The 17,433-nt window shown below is 45.4% G+C and overlaps 1 protein-coding gene across 1 annotated transcript in view; it reads right to left on the reverse strand.

The window, feature by feature from the left end:
- chd5 (chromodomain helicase DNA binding protein 5) overlaps positions 1-17,433 on the reverse strand; it is a gene marked incomplete at both ends in the record, with an annotated part of 64,014 nt that overhangs the window by 7,910 nt on the left and 38,671 nt on the right. Inside the window, 15 exons of the mRNA XM_080000046.1 lie at positions 234-386; positions 1,406-1,495; positions 1,598-1,790; positions 2,007-2,089; positions 2,277-2,436; positions 4,743-4,887; positions 6,792-6,925; positions 7,347-7,435; positions 7,769-7,855; positions 10,454-10,628; positions 11,389-11,561; positions 11,865-12,111; positions 13,289-13,413; positions 13,667-13,784; positions 16,966-17,097. Of these exons, the coding sequence (XP_079856172.1) occupies positions 234-386; positions 1,406-1,495; positions 1,598-1,790; positions 2,007-2,089; positions 2,277-2,436; positions 4,743-4,887; positions 6,792-6,925; positions 7,347-7,435; positions 7,769-7,855; positions 10,454-10,628; positions 11,389-11,561; positions 11,865-12,111; positions 13,289-13,413; positions 13,667-13,784; positions 16,966-17,097 (2,104 nt within the window). The remainder of the gene's footprint in view (positions 1-233; positions 387-1,405; positions 1,496-1,597; positions 1,791-2,006; positions 2,090-2,276; positions 2,437-4,742; positions 4,888-6,791; positions 6,926-7,346; positions 7,436-7,768; positions 7,856-10,453; positions 10,629-11,388; positions 11,562-11,864; positions 12,112-13,288; positions 13,414-13,666; positions 13,785-16,965; positions 17,098-17,433) is intronic.

Here is a 17,433-nt window from a genome sequence, read left to right on the forward strand (position 1 = left end):
ATCAACTTTATTTTGTGATATATCAGGAAACTGCTTCATGTCAATGAGTATCAACTACTTTCATTATATCCCGGAGCACAGAGCGAGCTCAAATGGATGATTTAGAAATTACGATGTATTTCAAACCTATTAAAATACACTTAGATGAAAAAAATATAAATCAAATATAAAAATATCTCTGTTGTCAGGTGCTCTTACTTCCCTGCTTTGACATTTTGTAGTGAACCTCTTACCCGTAAAGCCTCCGTCTGCGATGTTGAACATGAATCTGGTTTTGAAACCGTTCTTGTCCTCCTTCCTGCTCTCCTCCACCTCCTCCAGGGCGTCTTTCTCTCCGTTTATCCGCCCCTCCGCTGGATCTTCAGTCTTCACGTCATCTGCAGTTGCTGGAAACGACATGAGAAAAAAAGCACGTTTTTTAAATCTGCCCGGGATACATTTAAAAAGGAATATAATAATATTACTAATATACTAATAATAATAATACTACTACTACTACTACTAATAATAATAATAACTTTCATTTATGCGCTTTCAAGCAACCCAAGGTTACTTTTTTTAAACAATTTTCAATTCAACAAAAAAAACCCCACAAAAACAATTATCAACTTTACAAAAAAATTTGAAGAAAAAAAGAAAATTGCAGATTAATAAAAAGAAAATAGCAAATAATACAAAAAAGTTGGAGGTTATTATGGACTGCATCCATCCATCCGTCCGTTATCTATGCCACTTATCCTTGTGGGGTCGCGGGGGGCTGGAGCCAATCCCAGCTGTCATAGGGCGAGAGGCGGGGTACACCCTGGACAGGTCGCCAGTCTATCACGGGGCCGACATACAGAGACAAACAACCATGCTCGCTCACATTCACACCTACGGTCAATTTTTTAGAGTCACCGATTAACCCAACCTGCATGTCTTTGGAATGCGGGAGGAAACCGGAGGACCCCCGAGAAAACCCACGCAGGCACAGGGAGAACATGCAAACTCCACACAGAAAGGCCCCAACCCCGGGTTCGAACCTTCTTGCTGTGAGGCAACAGAGCTAACCACTGCACCACCATGCCGCCCTATTATGGACTCATTAGAACAAAATATAATAATATAACTTTGTTGTCCGCAGAAGTGGAAATTTGCCTTTGGCTTCACAGGTTGGGTAAAAAAAAGTTAAAATAAAAGAAACCACAACACAATGAAATACAGAATGAAATGAACAATGTGAAATCACAACAAAATAGAAAACATGAAAACAACAACAACAACAACAGCAACGACAACAACCACAAAATGGAGCTTGAGAGCAACTAGACCGACTGGAGCCTGGAGCGAAGAATTCAAAGTCAAATTTCAGAATGGAAACAAATTGACTCAGTCACGTAATCCTCTGTGCTTATTCATGCCTTACCTGGTTTATTGTCCTTCTCTTCTGTCTTCACCGGAGGAGTCTCACTCTCTTCTTTCTCCGAGGACTTCTCCCCCTCTTTCCCGTGCTCACCTGAGGAGGACGACGGTCAGCCGCGGCGAATATTCCGTGAACGCGCCGGCGGTGCGAACAAAGGGCAAAAGCGGATGAGTGCATTCCGACCTCCGCGCTCACCTTTTGAGGACGGGGCCGGGTGCGCCGGCGGCGGCTCGGGGGCATCTTTGGGGTCTTCGGCAGCCGGCTCGGCCCGCTCCCTCTCCCGCTCCTCGCCGCCGGTCACCGCCTCCGAGCCCGCCCTGGCCTCCGCGCTGTCAGCCGTCTTCTCGGGAACGGAGCCCGGCTCTGCACCGGCGGAGGCGGCTGACGGCTGAAGGGGAGAAAGAAAGCAGAGAGATAAATCGACAGAAAGACGGACGGGGGTGGGCGACGAGGGAGGATGGAGGCAGGAGGAAGTTGAAAGGTGTCGAGGCGCCTGACGGGAGAGCGCTTTGAGGATGACGAGACGAGGAGGAGCGAAGGTGCAGCGGAGCGCCGGGTGGGAAGGGAAGTGGAAGAGAAGGGGAAACAAAAAAATCCTGCTTACGTCCTGCTCCGCGGGTTTCTTGTTCTCCTGCTCCGTGGCCTCCCTGTCCTCGGTGGAGCCGCAGAGAGACTCGCACGTCTTCTCTGAAAAAGCCCAGAGTTCAAAAAGTAAGAGTCCTCAGCAAAACTTCTCTGTTTGACTTTGAAGGACTCGTTTCAAAACTTCTATGAAGAGTTTCTTCATTTGTTCTCTAAGGTTCTGTCGAAGAAGAAGAATAAGGGATAAGGAATGACAATGAGGGGGGAAGGGTGTGTGTTGGTGTGTTCTGACCAGCGGGGACGGGGGTCTCGGCCTGGGGGGCCACGGGGCTGGCCGGCACCGGGGTGTTGGGGTCCGACGACAGGCTCTCTGTCAGCTTTTTCAGTTCCATCCCGATGGGGATCAGGTCCGGGGAGCTCAGCTTCCCGTTGACGTGCTCAAACTCCTGCACCTGGACGCGTGCACGCACACAGGCACGCAGGCAGGTAGGCAGGTAGGCACGCACACAGGCACGAAGGCACACAGGCACACAGGCACGCAGGCAGGCCGCAGGCACGCACGCAGGAACGCAGGCACACACACAGGCACACAGGAAGGTAGGCACGCACACAGGCACACAGGAAGGTAGGCACGCAGGCAGGCACGCAGGCACACAGGAAGGTAGGCACGCAGGCAGGCACGCAGGCAGGCACGCAGGAACGCACGCACGCAGGCAGGCAGGCACGCACGCAGGCAGGCACGCACGCAGGCAGGCAGGCACGCATGCAGGGACGCACGCAGGCAGGCACGCACGCACGCAGGCAGGCACGCAGGCAGGCAGGCACGCACGCAGGCAGGCACGCACGCAGGCAGGCACGCACGCAGGCAGGGACGCACGCAGGCAGGCACGCACGCAGGCAGGCACGCACGCAGGCAGGGACGCAGGCAGGCACGCACGCAGGCACGCACGCAGGCAGGCACGCAGGCAGGGACGCAGGCAGGCACGCACGCAGGCAGGCACGCACGCAGGCAGGCACGCACGCAGGCAGGCACGCACGCAGGCAGGCACGCACGCAGGCAGGGACGCAGGCAGGCACGCACGCAGGCACGCAGGCACGCAGGCAGGCACGCAGGCAGGCACGCACGCAGGCAGGCACGCACGCAGGCAGGCACGCACGCAGGCAGGGACGCAGGCAGGCAGGGACGCAGGCAGGCAGGGACGCAGGCAGGCACGCACGCAGGCAGGCACGCACGCAGGCAGGGACGCAGGCAGGCACGCACGCAGGCAGGGACGCAGGCAGGCACGCACGCAGGCAGGGACGCAGGCAGGCAGGGACGCAGGCAGGCACGCACGCAGGCAGGGACGCAGGCAGGCACGCAGGAAGGCACGCAGGCAGGCACGCACGCAGGCAGGGACGCAGGCAGGCAGGCACGCAGGCAGGTACGCACGCAGGCAGGGACGCAGGCAGGCACGCACGCAGGCAGGGACGCAGGCAGGCACGCAGGAAGGCACGCAGGCAGGCAGGGACGCAGGCAGGCACGCAGAAGGCACGCAGGCAGGCACGCACGCAGGCAGGCACGCAGGCAGGCACGCACGCAGGCAGGCACGCAGGCAGGCACGCACGCAGGCAGGCACGCACGCAGGCAGGCACGCACGCAGGCAGGGACGCAGGCAGGCAGGGACGCAGGCAGGCAGGGACGCAGGCAGGCACGCACGCAGGCAGGCACGCACACAGGCAGGGACGCAGGCAGGCACGCAGGAAGGCACGCAGGCAGGCACGCACGCAGGCAGGGACGCAGGCAGGCACGCAGGAAGGCACACAGGCAGGCACGCACGCAGGCAGGGACGCAGGCAGGCAGGCACGCAGGCAGGTACGCACGCAGGCAGGGACGCAGGCAGGCACGCACGCAGGCAGGGACGCAGGCAGGCACGCAGGAAGGCACGCAGGCAGGCACGCACGCACGCAGGCACGCAGACACGCAGACACACAGGCATCCAAGCAGGCACGCAGGAATACCCGCAGGAACGCAGGCACGCAGGCAGCCACGCAGGCAGACACGCAGGCACGCACGTAGGCACGCAGGCACGCAGGCAGGCACGCAGGCAGGCACGCAGGCACACACACAGGCATCCACGCAGGCACACAGGCAGGCACGCAGGCAGGGACGCAGGCAGGCACACACACACACACACACACACACACACACACACACACATAAGATGGTAAAATGAATTAAAATAAACTGGTATTTGATTATTTGTTATTACCTGGGAAATTTACAGTCTAGGGACACTTTTTTTGATTTATCATTTTTTATAAATAATTAAATAATAAATAAGTACATGTCTTTTAATCCTGGACTTTGGAATGATATATATTATTACATTACATACAGTATATATTTTTATATTACATTTTTTAATTGCAATGCTTTAAACATTTACTGTTCTTAAGTTTGTTTCTATCTTAGATTGTTTTATGGTTCTAATAAAATTATTATCATTATTATTATTATTATTATAGATTTATTAATCTCAACAAATTGTAAATTTTCTTTTCCTTTTTTTGATAAAAAATGTTTATTATAGTTTATTTTATTTTCACATATCAAAACAGATTCATACTTCCTTTATATGCTTCCTTTATATTTCCACCTTTGTTGTTTTATTTCACCACTTACCGTTTTCTTCATTTGCGTTCAACTACAAAGAGGGAAGACGCTCATAAAGTGATTAATGTTTCTCTATGAAGCAGAACACGTTCGTGTGTGTTCTACCTTCTTGCGGACCAGGGACATGACTCCTATCCTGGTGAGGACGTGCTGGCGGGACAGACCCTCGCGCGGAACTCCGTCAGCGAAGGTCTCCGCTCCGTCCGCCCCCGGCTCGCACAGATGCCTCATGAACAGCGACACGTACGCCCTGGAGGAGGGAGAGAAAATGAACGGTTGGATCCACTCCGAGGGACATCCCTCCCGCGGGTCGAATTCCTGGGCTGCGAGTGGCCGTTTAAAGCACGCGACGCTGAGCTGATCCCGCAACGCTCTGGGAAAACGACGCCGGGAGCGCTGCGCTACTACAGACGTACTACACCAGGGGACGTCATTGGAAGAATAGCTTCTCGATCTGAGCCCGGGCCTCCCTGTTAAAATGCTGGTTTCCTCCGTTTATCATGCTTTACTGTTGAGAAACGTACCGCTCTGCTGCAGCTTCTCACTGGGCATCCGTGCAGTCCAACGATGGAGCTAAACAATCTCCTTCTCTAAAGTGGGAAGCTCACAGTATAGCCAGAGTGTGCTGATTGAACGTGTGAATTAAATATTGCCGTGCGCATTTTATTACGTTTGTGGAGGTTTTATTTCAGCACTTTATGCCAATCACTCTTTTGGCTTCATCCGTGCTCACTTAAGAGACTAGAAACAGGAAGTGAGCGGCTAGAAACAAGAATAGACGAGAAACAGGAATTAAGTAACGAGATACGGGAAGAGACTAGAAACAGGACGAAAGAGACCGGTCAGAGGAAGTAAGAGACTAGAAACAAGAATAGACGAGAAACAGGGATTTAGTAACTAGATACGGGAAGAGACTAGAAACAGGACGTAAGAGACTAGTCTGAGGAAGTAAGAGACTAGAAACAAGAATAGACGAGAAACAGGGATTAAGTAACTAGATACGGGAAGAGACTAGAAACAGGACGAAAGAGACCGGTCAGAGGAAGTAAGAGACTAGAAACAAGAATAGACGAGAAACAGGGATTAAGTAACGAGATACGGGAAGAGACTAGAAACAGGACGAAAGAGACTGGTCAGAGGAAGTAAGAGACTAGAAACAAGAATAGACGAGAAACAGGGATTAAGTAACGAGATACGGGAAGAGACTAGAAACAGGATGTAAGAGACTAGTCTGAGAAGGTAAGAGACTATGAACAGGAAGTAAGAAACTAGAAATAGGAGGCGACTAGTAACAGGAAGTAAGAGACTAGTAACATGAAGTAAGAGACTAGAAACAAGAATTGACTAGTAACAGGAAGTAAGAGACTAGTAACATGAAGTAAGAGACTAGAAACAAGAATAGATGAGAAACAGGAATTAAGTAACTAGACATAGAAAAGCAAGGGACTAGAAACAGGAAGTAAGAGACTATAAACATGAAGTAACAGATGCGACACAGGAGGTAACAGACTAAACATAGGAAGTAAGGGAATAGATACATACAGGAAGTAAGAGAGTACAAAGAGTAAGTATGACAGTAGAAACAAGAACAGACTGGAAACCGGAATTAAGAATCGAGAAACAGGAAGTAAGAGAGTAGAGACAGGAAGTAAGAGACTAGAAACATGAAGTAAGAGACTAGAAACAGGAAGCAAGAGACTGAGAAACAGGAAGTAAGAGAGTAGAGACAGGAAGTCAGAGACTAGAAACATGAAGTAAGAGACGAGAAACAGGAAGTAAGAGACTGAGAAACAGGAAGTAAGAGACTCGAAACGGGAAGCCGTGTTCCTACTGACAAACTGCCGTAGTCAAGGTTACGTTCTGGATCTACTGCCGCAACTGCGACAAGTAGTTTTAAGTAAAATGTGATAATACTGTTATCTAAAACATGTTGAAGAAACGTGGGCCTATAATGTGAGTTTCACGTTTAAAAAAAGGAGATTTAATGGGGATTTTTTTACGCTTCAATGCAGTGAAAGTCAGTACATTTCCTAATAGCAAAGCGCTCAGAGAGGCTGTGATTTGAACACAGCTTGTACTTCAAAAGGCCTGGGTTGAGAAACAAAGAACTACCAACCCTTCAGCGGACTCAGCCTGAATAAATGGAAAACGCACCTGAACTCCCTCTCGCTCTTGCCCCGCAGGTCCCGGACCAGCCAGTGGGAGTTGAAGGCGTCCTGGGGAGGCATGCCCCAGCGCATGATGGCGTTCAGGAAGGCTTTCCTCTGGCGGGCGTTGAACCCCAGCACCTGGACCACACATGAGCGACATTTATAGGCTGAACAAACGCTCCGTGTCATAGTATAAAGACCAAATAAAACATACAATTTACAATTACAAATAAATACAATTTAACAAATAAAAATGTATATATCGTTTTTTTTAATAAACTAAAAAGGGAGCTGAATATCAAATAATTGAAATATAATAAATGTATATAAAATATATATAAAATAAAAAATATATAATATAATATAATATAATATATCTACATAACATAAGATAAATATAATAAAAATAATGATATATATTAAATAATATATATTTATATATATTATTTAATGCTTAATAATCCGAGTATATTTGTTTAATACAGCGTGCGAAAAGATTTTTTTACATCTCGTAAATTAAATGACAAAAAAATAATAATAATACAACCACCCCCCGTACCTCGATGTTGCCCCCAACTCTGGCCAGCAGGGGCGGCAGAGGTTTATCTTTTTCCCCTTTCAGCTGCCGGCGAGACTGTCTGCGGCCACCTGAACCGAAAAACACCCAAATTACGCGGCGCATCGCTAACGTCTCATCAAGTGTCCATCAAGAACATTACGTAAAAATTACGTAATTACGTAAAGCAGACAATTAAAAAGCCATTTTGGAAAAAAAAAAAGAGACCACAACCCACCCGATGTTCAACCATAAATTATGCCCATGACTGAATGAATGAGTGAGCGACAGTGAAAAAAGTTGTATCTTATGCATTCAGTTATCGGGTAACGTCGACCCATCAGTCAATTATTCAATCAATCAATTAATCAATCAAGTCAGTCCAGGCTCCGCCCTCATCGGCCAGCCCGTCTGGAGGTACCCACCTTCAGGCCTCTCCTCGAAATCTTCGTCCTCGTCCTCGGACCCCACGGAGTACTCGGACTGATTGTCTGAAAGATCATCCTGCCACTCTGAGCCACAGATCAGAGAGAAACAGTACAGTGCATTCACTCCTGCAGATGGCCACTGGGGGGCGCCGTGCCACCGCAGTCGCCCACCACCACCGCCACTACTACGACTATCGACCTGGCCCCGGCCACTCCAGCAGAACGCTGCACACTCCTTACGCACACTTCAGCACTCTGAGTGTCCTCTGACGGGGAGTGGGCTTTAAAAAGGGCTTTAACCGTTCACTCACATGCACTTTCATGCTCAAATTAAAATAATTAACGAAGAGAAGGTGAGTATTTAAGCCTCGAGGAGGGGGTTAAATGCCAAGCACGTGGGTGTTAACGTGTTTAACCCATGAGCAAAGTTTGACTATCTATTCATCATATGTATATACTGTATATATATATATATACACACATATATACATACATACGTACATACATACACATAAACAGTACAGACATACATACAGTACATACATACATAGACATACACATACAGTATATGCCTATATACGCATATGTTGATGTATACATATTTACACATATATATGTATATACATATACACACAGTATATACATATATGCATTTATACATATATACACATATGTATACATATATACGTAGATATATAACATATACATGTATGTACATATACTGTATACACATATATTTATATATGTCTGTCTATATGCATGTACTGTATGTATTATGTATGTATGTATGTACGTATGTATTGTATATGTGTATCTATGTATCTGTTTATGTTTGTATGTATGTACTGTATATGTGTTTGTATCTATGTATGTTTGTATGAATGTACTGTATATGTGTATGTATGTATGTATGTATGTATGTATGTATGTATGTATGTATGTATGTATGTATGTATGTACATATGTACGTATGTATGTATGTATGTTGTATGTATGTACTATCTGTATGTACGATATGTATGTACACTGCATGTGTATGTATGTATCTATGTATGTATGTACTGTATATGTGTATGTATGTATCTATGTATCTATGTACTGTGTGTATGTGTGTCTGTACTGTATATGTGTGTATGTATGTATGTGCAGTATGTAGTGTATATATGTGTGTATGTAATGCAATATCAATGTAATTAGAGATACAGTGAATGTAATTATTATGTTTTTTCCTCCATTCTCTACAGTTGTTCTCTGTAGTGCGACCCACCATGTATGTATGTATGTATGTATGTATGTATGTATGTATGTATGTATGTATGTATGTATGTATGTACTGTATAGGTGTATCTATGCATCTGTTTATGTTTGTATGTATGTACTGTATATATGTATGTATCTATGTATGTCTGTATGTATGTACTGTATATGTGTATGTATGTATGTATGTATGTATGTATGTATGTATGTATGTATGTATGTATGTATGTATGTCTGTATGTACAATATTTGTGTATGTATGTATGTATGTACAGTACTGTATATGTGTATGTATGTATGTATGTATGTATGTATGTATGTATGTATGTATGTATGTATGTATGTATGTATGTATGTATGTATGTATGTATGTATGTATGTATGTATGTATGTATGTGTGGCTGTACTGTATATGTATGTATGTATGTATGTATGTATGTATGTATGTATGTATGTATGTATGTATGTACAATATATGTGTATGTATGTATCTATGTATGTATGTACAGTACTGTACATGTGTATGTATGTATCTATGTATCTATGTATGTGTGTCTGTACTGTATATGTATGTATGTATGTATGTATGTATGTATGTATGTATGTATGTATGTATGTATGTATGTATTTGCAGTATGTAGTGTATATATGTGTGTATGTAATGCAATATCAATGTAATTAGAGATACAGTAAATGTAAATGTATGTATGTATGTATGTATGTATGTATGTATGTATGTATGTATGTATGTATGTATGTATGTATGTATGTATGTATGTATGTATGTACTGTATATGTGTATCTATGCATCTGTTTATGTTTGTATGTATGTACTGTATATATGTATGTATCTATGTATGTTTGTATGAATGTACTGTATATGTGTATGTATGTATCTATGTATGTCTGTATGTATGTACTGTATATGTGTCTGTATGTACAATATTTGTGTATGTATGTACAGTACTGTATATGTGTATGTATGTATGTATGTATGTGTGTCTGTACTGTATATGTATGTATGTATGTATGTACAATATATGTGTATGTATGTATCTATGTATGTATGTACAGTACTGTATATGTGTATGTATGTATCTATGTATGTGTGTCTGTACTGTATATGTATGTATGTATGTATGTATGTATGTATGTATGTATGTATGTATGTATGTATGTATGTATGTATTTGCAGTATGTAGTGTATATATGTGTGTATGTAATGCAATATCAATGTAATTAGAGATACAGTAAAAGTAATTCTTGTGTTTTTTCCTCCATTCTCTACAGTTGTTCTCTGTAGTGCGACCCACCAGTGGCCTTTGAACCATCATTTGAAAACCCCAGTTCTCCACATTGAGTTTAACCACAGCACTTCAAAAAGGCCATATCTGTTAGACACGTGTATATGTTTTGGCTGCCAACCTTGGTCCTCCTGCGTGGTGTCGTTGTAGTTGACCTGCTTGCGGATGCGTTTGCCCTTGCCCAGGTTCCTGGCCAGGTCCTCCTGCTGCTGCTCGTAGTGGTGACGCAGCAGCTTCTCCCAGTAGTCCGGGTCCACGTTCTCCTCCTGCTTGATGATCTCCCTCTGCACCTCCTCCTGTGCACACACATACAGTAGAAACAATAGGCTTCAAGGTCCAAAAGCCTTTCCGCATATGTTGATATTTTGTTTGATAATAGTGTTTTAAAATCTTTGATTTAGTCTTTTTTTTACTTTCTTCCATTTTATTTTAGGTGTGCTTATTTCTATGTTCAAACCTTGTGCCAACTAACTAACTAACTAACTGACTAACCGACAAACTAACAAATGAACTAACTGACTGATTGACTAACTAACTAAGTAACTAACTAACTAACTAACTAACTAACTAACTCACTCACTCACTAACTAAATCACTAAATCACTAAATCACTGACTAACTAAAAGACTGACTGACCAACTATGTGACTGACTAACTTGCTAACTATCTGACTGAATGACTAATGAACTAACTCTTACTATCTGACTGATTGACTAACAAGCTCACTAACTAGCCGACTGACTAACTATCTGACTGACTGACTAACTAACTAACTAACTAACTAACTAACTAACTAACTAACTAACTAACTAACTAACATCATCACTAAATCACTTAATCACTAAATCACTGACTAACTAAATGACTGACTGACTATGTGACTGACTGACTAACATGCTAACTATCTGACCGAATGACTAATGAACTAACTCTAACTATCTGACTGACTGACTAACTAGCTCACTAACTAGCCGACTGACTGACTATCTGACTGACAGACTGACTGACTGACTAACTAACTAACTAACTTATTTTTGTGCTGCTGTGCCCACTCACCTCCCCGTCCTCCTCCTTCACCACGTACTGCGCCACCTTGAAGGAGCTGAGGTACTCATTCATGTTCTGGATCTCCGTGTCCTCGGTGGCATCCTGGCTGCGGTCCAGCAGCTTGGAGATGGCGTTGTCGTCGTAGTGGATCACGCTGCCATCCTCGCCGTCCTTGTTGTCGCCTGCCAAGTACAGCTTATAGCTTATTTATTTACACAGAAAAGTCCGTCAAGTTTACAGGCCGAAATAAAACAAAAGGTATTATTTATACCCTGGGAAGAAGCCTTTGTGACAATCCACAGTGGAAAACTAGAAACCGTCGTAATAAATCCTTAATGATAAAAAGTTCACAAGCACTCGAATGTCAGTCGAACAACATTTTCCTCCAGATTTTGACAGGTACCCCGTGTAATAAATACTGCAAAATGTTTATTTGAGAAGATTCCCTTTGAACGAAGACAGGGCAGTGAACACGTGAAGCGTACCCATGGCCCGCGCCGCCTCCACCTCGTCCTTGAAGAGCTCCTCGGTGCCGAACTTCAGGATGTCGTCCAGCTCCTGCTTGGACATGGACCCGGTCTTGGAGCCGAGGCCGGGCCGCACCACCAGGTGGGTCAGCATCATCTTCCTCTTGGCCACCTGGGTGATGCGCTCCTCCACCGAAGCCCGCGTCACGAAGCGGTAGATCATCACCTTCCTGTTCTGGCCGATGCGGTGGGCCCTGCTGAACGCCTGGAGGGCAGAATTCAACAAGATGGAGGGAAGGGTTTGTCTCTTCGAGCCCGATTTTAACGAGGCATCGTCAGTAATTCCGGGTCCAGTTCCAGACGATATAAGCCTTTTTGGGGATTTACTGGGGTATGTTCAAGGATTCAAGGATACAAGAGGTTTATTCGTCACATACATATACATACTACATATGTACGTTTTTTTCAAGACATCACTGGGGTATTTGTAAAAAAGGTGGGGGGTTGGAGACCCAGTATTAAACAGGTCCCGGGGCTAAATTATTAAAGATAGCGATAAGCTCCGAAGTTACCAGTACTGTTAACAGTATTGGAGAAAATAAGAAAATTTATTTTCTATTTATTTAGGCTATATAACCCATTTTTAAATTGCAATAAGATTAAGATATTCATCTAAGAAGCATTTTCGCTATTATTGGAAGAGACATCTCTCCTCTCTCTCTCTCTCTCTCTTCCACTCCATTGCCAGAATGGAGACATACGCGAAGGGGGGCGGGGCCGACTCCCTCTGGCTCTCACGCGCGCAGGACCGTACAGTACAGTACCATTTAAGAACCAGATCGATAAACAATATCAGTAAGAGTAGTAGAACTATTAAAATTTTAACGATCCACGCCCCTGTTCCTCCAAATAAAACAACTAAAAACATTGTGTGATCACGAGGCAATCGGGGCGCATGGAGAGCCGTGTTTGATTCACACATATCAAAATATATTTCCTTGATTCCCCTTATTTATAATTCCACATTTAAAAACTTTCCATACAAATTCCCTCATTCAAACTTGTAATAATGCATTAGGAGCCATTCATTCAGTTCATTTTGCTTCACCCAACTAATGGAAACTCTGCTTATTCACATTAAATTTATTGAAACATTTCTAACATTGGTTTAAAATTCCCCTTAAATTCAGATGGAAAATTGTGATTGTGGAATCAAAGGATCGCAGTATGCTCAAATAATTGCGATTATATAAAAATTGTGGCAGCTCTGATTGACAATCAGTCCCCATGGCTGGATCCAGACCTGGAGACAATCGCGCTGACTTCCTCAAGAGATCAATAGATCTTACTGAGCTTGCCCAATATACAATATATATATATAATATCATTCAAGGTAACAAAAAAAACGAACATCTGCAGGTCTCACGGAAAGGCAGCCATACCTGGATGTCGTTGTGCGGGTTCCAGTCCGAGTCGTAGATGACGACGGTGTCTGCGGTCGCCAGATTAATGCCCAGGCCTCCAGCTCGAGTAGACAGCAGGAAGCAGAACTGTTGAGCGCCCGGAGCTGTGGAAACCAAAGCCCAGTCAATACCGCCATATCGCTAATTGGACGATATTTTGGGGATGTGGAGTATTTACATGCAAGAAATATTTGAGGAACAATCATTAGTAATGTGAATATTATGACCAAGAGGGTGGAGGAATTGATTAAATACAACAACTAACTATATTGTGAAACTACAATATCGCAGACAATATCTAGCGTTGTTTAATGAAATTGATGTTATATATATATATGGATATATTAACCCTCTCACCGTTGAAGCGGTCAATGGCTTCCTGCCTCAGTCCTCCTGTGATGCCTCCATCGATGCGTTCATACTTGTAGCCCTCGTACTCTAGGAAGTCCTCCAGCAGATCCAGCATCTTGGTCATCTAAAGAAAAGGAGAGTTTATAGGGTTTCAACACTGAATGAGGGCGGTGTTGCCGTGGGAAATCAGGAGCTGCCAGGCCAGGAGGTCCAGGTCGCCGGCCTGCGGGCCCCTACCCCAGTCTGGAAGGGGCCTACCAAGTACCAGTAAGGCTACAAGGGGGTAGACATCAGGCTTTGCTGGACTCGGGCTGTTTTCAGACGATGGTCCAGCAACGCCTTGCTTTGGTGCCCGCAGTACTACGGCCAAAAGTATGGCGCAGGCGCAGTTTCAGGTCATCTTCAGGTCATGTACACTTAGGGAACTTTAAGAGTTACTGGGCATCCGCTAAATTCAGACTAGCATTTTCCATCCCCAGACCAACAGTCTTGTGGAGCGCTTTAATAAAACACTGAAAACATGATTCGAAAGTTTGTTTAAGACAATAGCCATAACTGGGACAAGTGGTTGGGCCTCCTGTTGTTTGCAGTGTCGGAGGTACCCCAGGCTTCCACGGGATTTTCTCCATTTGAACTCCTCTTTGGCAGGAGACTCTGGGGGTGCTAGACCTGATTAAAGAAAACTAGGAGGAAGGTCCTAGCACCAGTAAGAATGAAATACAGTATGTTATGGACCTGAGAGCAAAGTTACACGCGCTGATTCAGCCATTACCACGGGAGAATTTGCTCCAGGCTCAGGAACGTCAGTGCCTCTGATACTACAGGGGGGCTTGGCTCAGACAATTCGCACCGAGAGACAGGGTGTTGGTGTTGCTCCCTACGTCCAGCTCTTAATTGCTCGCAAAGTGGTAAGGGCCTTTTGTGGTCACATGGTGTGTTGGCGAGGTCGACTATGACGTCAAATGGTCTGACAGGCAGGTGGCGACACAGATAAATCACTGAAACCTCTTATAAGAATGGAGGGAGGGGGCCTCCATGGCTCTGGTCACGCCGGTCATTGAGCGGGATGAGTTGGGGCTGGAGGTTCAAAAAGCGGTCGATCATACCGCGGCCCTGTTATGTGACCATCCCTCTCTGTCCCAGAAGGCAGACATGGCTGCACTTCAGCGTTGCTTCTCGGATTTTTTCTCCTCCCTGCCAGGCCTCACGTCCCTCATACACCATCCTGTGGAATTGACCCCAGGGGTGAAGGTCGGCCATATCCCCTGCCCGAACACAAACGCAAGATCGTGTAGGCGGAATTAGAGGCCGTGCTGGACATGGGCATGATAGAGGAGTCCCCAAGTGACTAGTCTAGTCCCATCATGCTGGTGGATAAGCCCTTTGGGTCCGTCCAGTTCTGTGTAGACTACCGAAGGGTGAACGCAGTGTCAAAGTTCGATGCCTACCCAATGCCACGGGTCAATGAACTTTTCGACCGGTTAGGTACTGCTCGTTTTTTCACGACACTGGATTTAACCAAGGGCTACTGGCAGATTCCCTTGTCTCAGGAGTCCAAGGACAAATCAGCGTTCTCCACTCCGTTCGGCTTGTACCACTTTTGCACACTTCCGTTCGGGTTGTTTGGTGCCCCAGCCACCTTTCAGAGATTCATCTGCCGCGTCCTGCGTCCACATGTAGCATACATTGCAGCCTACCTAGACTACGTAATTATTCACAGCGAAACCTGGGAGGGTAAAGTCAGCTCTCTGTGGGAAGCCAGTGCTGTTTAACCCTAACTTCTCTCGCTCTTTCTGTCTGCAGACCGATGCGTCAGACAGAAGGCTGGGCATGGTCTTGTCCCAAGAGGTGGAGGGTACCGAGCGGCCAGTGCTGTACCTCAGCTGCAAGCTCTCAGAGCAAGAGTCAAGGCACAGTGGTGAAGGAGTGTTTGGCGATCAAGTGGGCCCTCCGTTTCCCTCCACTATTACCTCCTGGGATGAGCTTACACCCTCTGTTCGGACCACGCCCCACTGCAGTGGCTCCACCGCATGAAGGACACAAACGTCCTGATCACCAGGTGGAACCTGGCTCTCCAGCGCTTTAATATCCGGGTGGTCCATAGGCCGACGGCGCAGATGATCTTGGCTGACTTTCTCTCCCGCTCTGTGGGGCGGGTCAACTGTCGGCCCAATGGCTTCCCGGCCTAAGTCAGGCGGGTATGTTGCAGACAAAGGGGCGTGGTCAAGCACCGGGTGCGGACGACAGCATGGTTAGCTTTCCCACAGCCGCCAAGCTGCCACGAATCGGCCTAATCAGCACCCGCACAGTGCTGATTAGGGCACGATGGTGATCAGCACCATCATTATTATTATTACTACTATTATTATTATCATTATTACTATTATTATTATTATTATTTATACTCTGGCCTGCAAGCCTTATGTTCCACGATATAATTAAAACTCTCGCCATGTTGGAAACCCACGGCAAAAAGGACTCCCTCCCTAATCCCCTACGTGTGGGCAGAGTCTCCCACAGAACAATTCTGACATCAAAATAATAATAAATAAATAGAAACATTTTTTGCAAAGTTTGGACAACATGAGACGGACACTTGTACAGAAAACTATTCTTTTCCCAAAATGAATGTGAGAAATGATGATTCATAATAAAGATAATTGAATGATTTCCCATGACCCAGGGAAAACAAGGAACCCAATTCCCTCTCTGGAATTGGATTTCCAAGTTTCCCTGGCTCTCCAGAAATTCCAGGAGCCTTTGGGAACCAAGATAATCACATGTTTATTCTGTAAACAAAATTAATTTTGTTGGAAATGGTGAAACAATTAAAAATATAATGGACTAGGATGTAAATCCTGAGTAATATAATATAATATTAATATCATCTTCAAATAATGCCATTATTGAAAATGCCTTTTAGTAAAGTGTGAATGATATTATCAAAAGTTACAATTTCAAAAGGCTTGACCGCTGAGTATTTGCCTAAATAAAACACACAAACAAACACAAACATCATGCGATTCATCGCGATCCATTATCTTAATCGTCTACCATCCCTCTAATCAAGTCTTAAAATAAGTGATGGCCTCTTTAGAAATACGGTTTTGAAAGTCTTTTAAGAGTGTTGTCGATCCCTGCCATGTCCTCTGGGTTAAGGTCTGGACTGGACTCACCACAGTGGCCAAGGGGAACAGGTAGGCGTGGTAAAAACATCTTTGGCTTGCAATGATTTCATGACTGAGTATGAGCCAAAATGAATGCATCATCATTTTAAGGTTTCAAAAGATAACTGTGTTTCTCACCTGGGAGAAGATGAGAACTCTGTGTCCTTCGTCTTTGAGTTTCTTCAGCATCTTCTGAAGCAGCGTGAGTTTCCCTGAGGACTTCACCAGAAGGTTGCCATCGTAAGAACCGTTGGGTAGAACGGGCGCTTCCTGGGAAGACGAGAAGAGGAGAAAACGTTGACAAGAGTTCACCCCAGGCAGAAATGAGAGAAAAGACGTTTAATTTTAGGACTAAATAATGGAAAATACACTCTTTAAGACACGTTTAACAAAGGACCAGATGCACAAACAGTGGGGGCTCCATCGACATTACTCGCGCATCGCTACGACACACAATGCTCTGGATTTTCCTCTTCGACCAAAACTTCCAAAGTCAATTTAGACACATGGCGCAGTGTGGATGACACAAGGAACAAAAGCAACCGATTCCATCTCCACAAACCCGCTCCGCTGGCTGGGACCTTCTCAGATCATCAGAACAGATAC

Source organism: Zeus faber (genome assembly GCF_960531495.2).
Source record: "Zeus faber genome assembly, chromosome: 5".
Taxonomy (NCBI): Eukaryota; Metazoa; Chordata; class Actinopteri; order Zeiformes; family Zeidae; genus Zeus; species Zeus faber.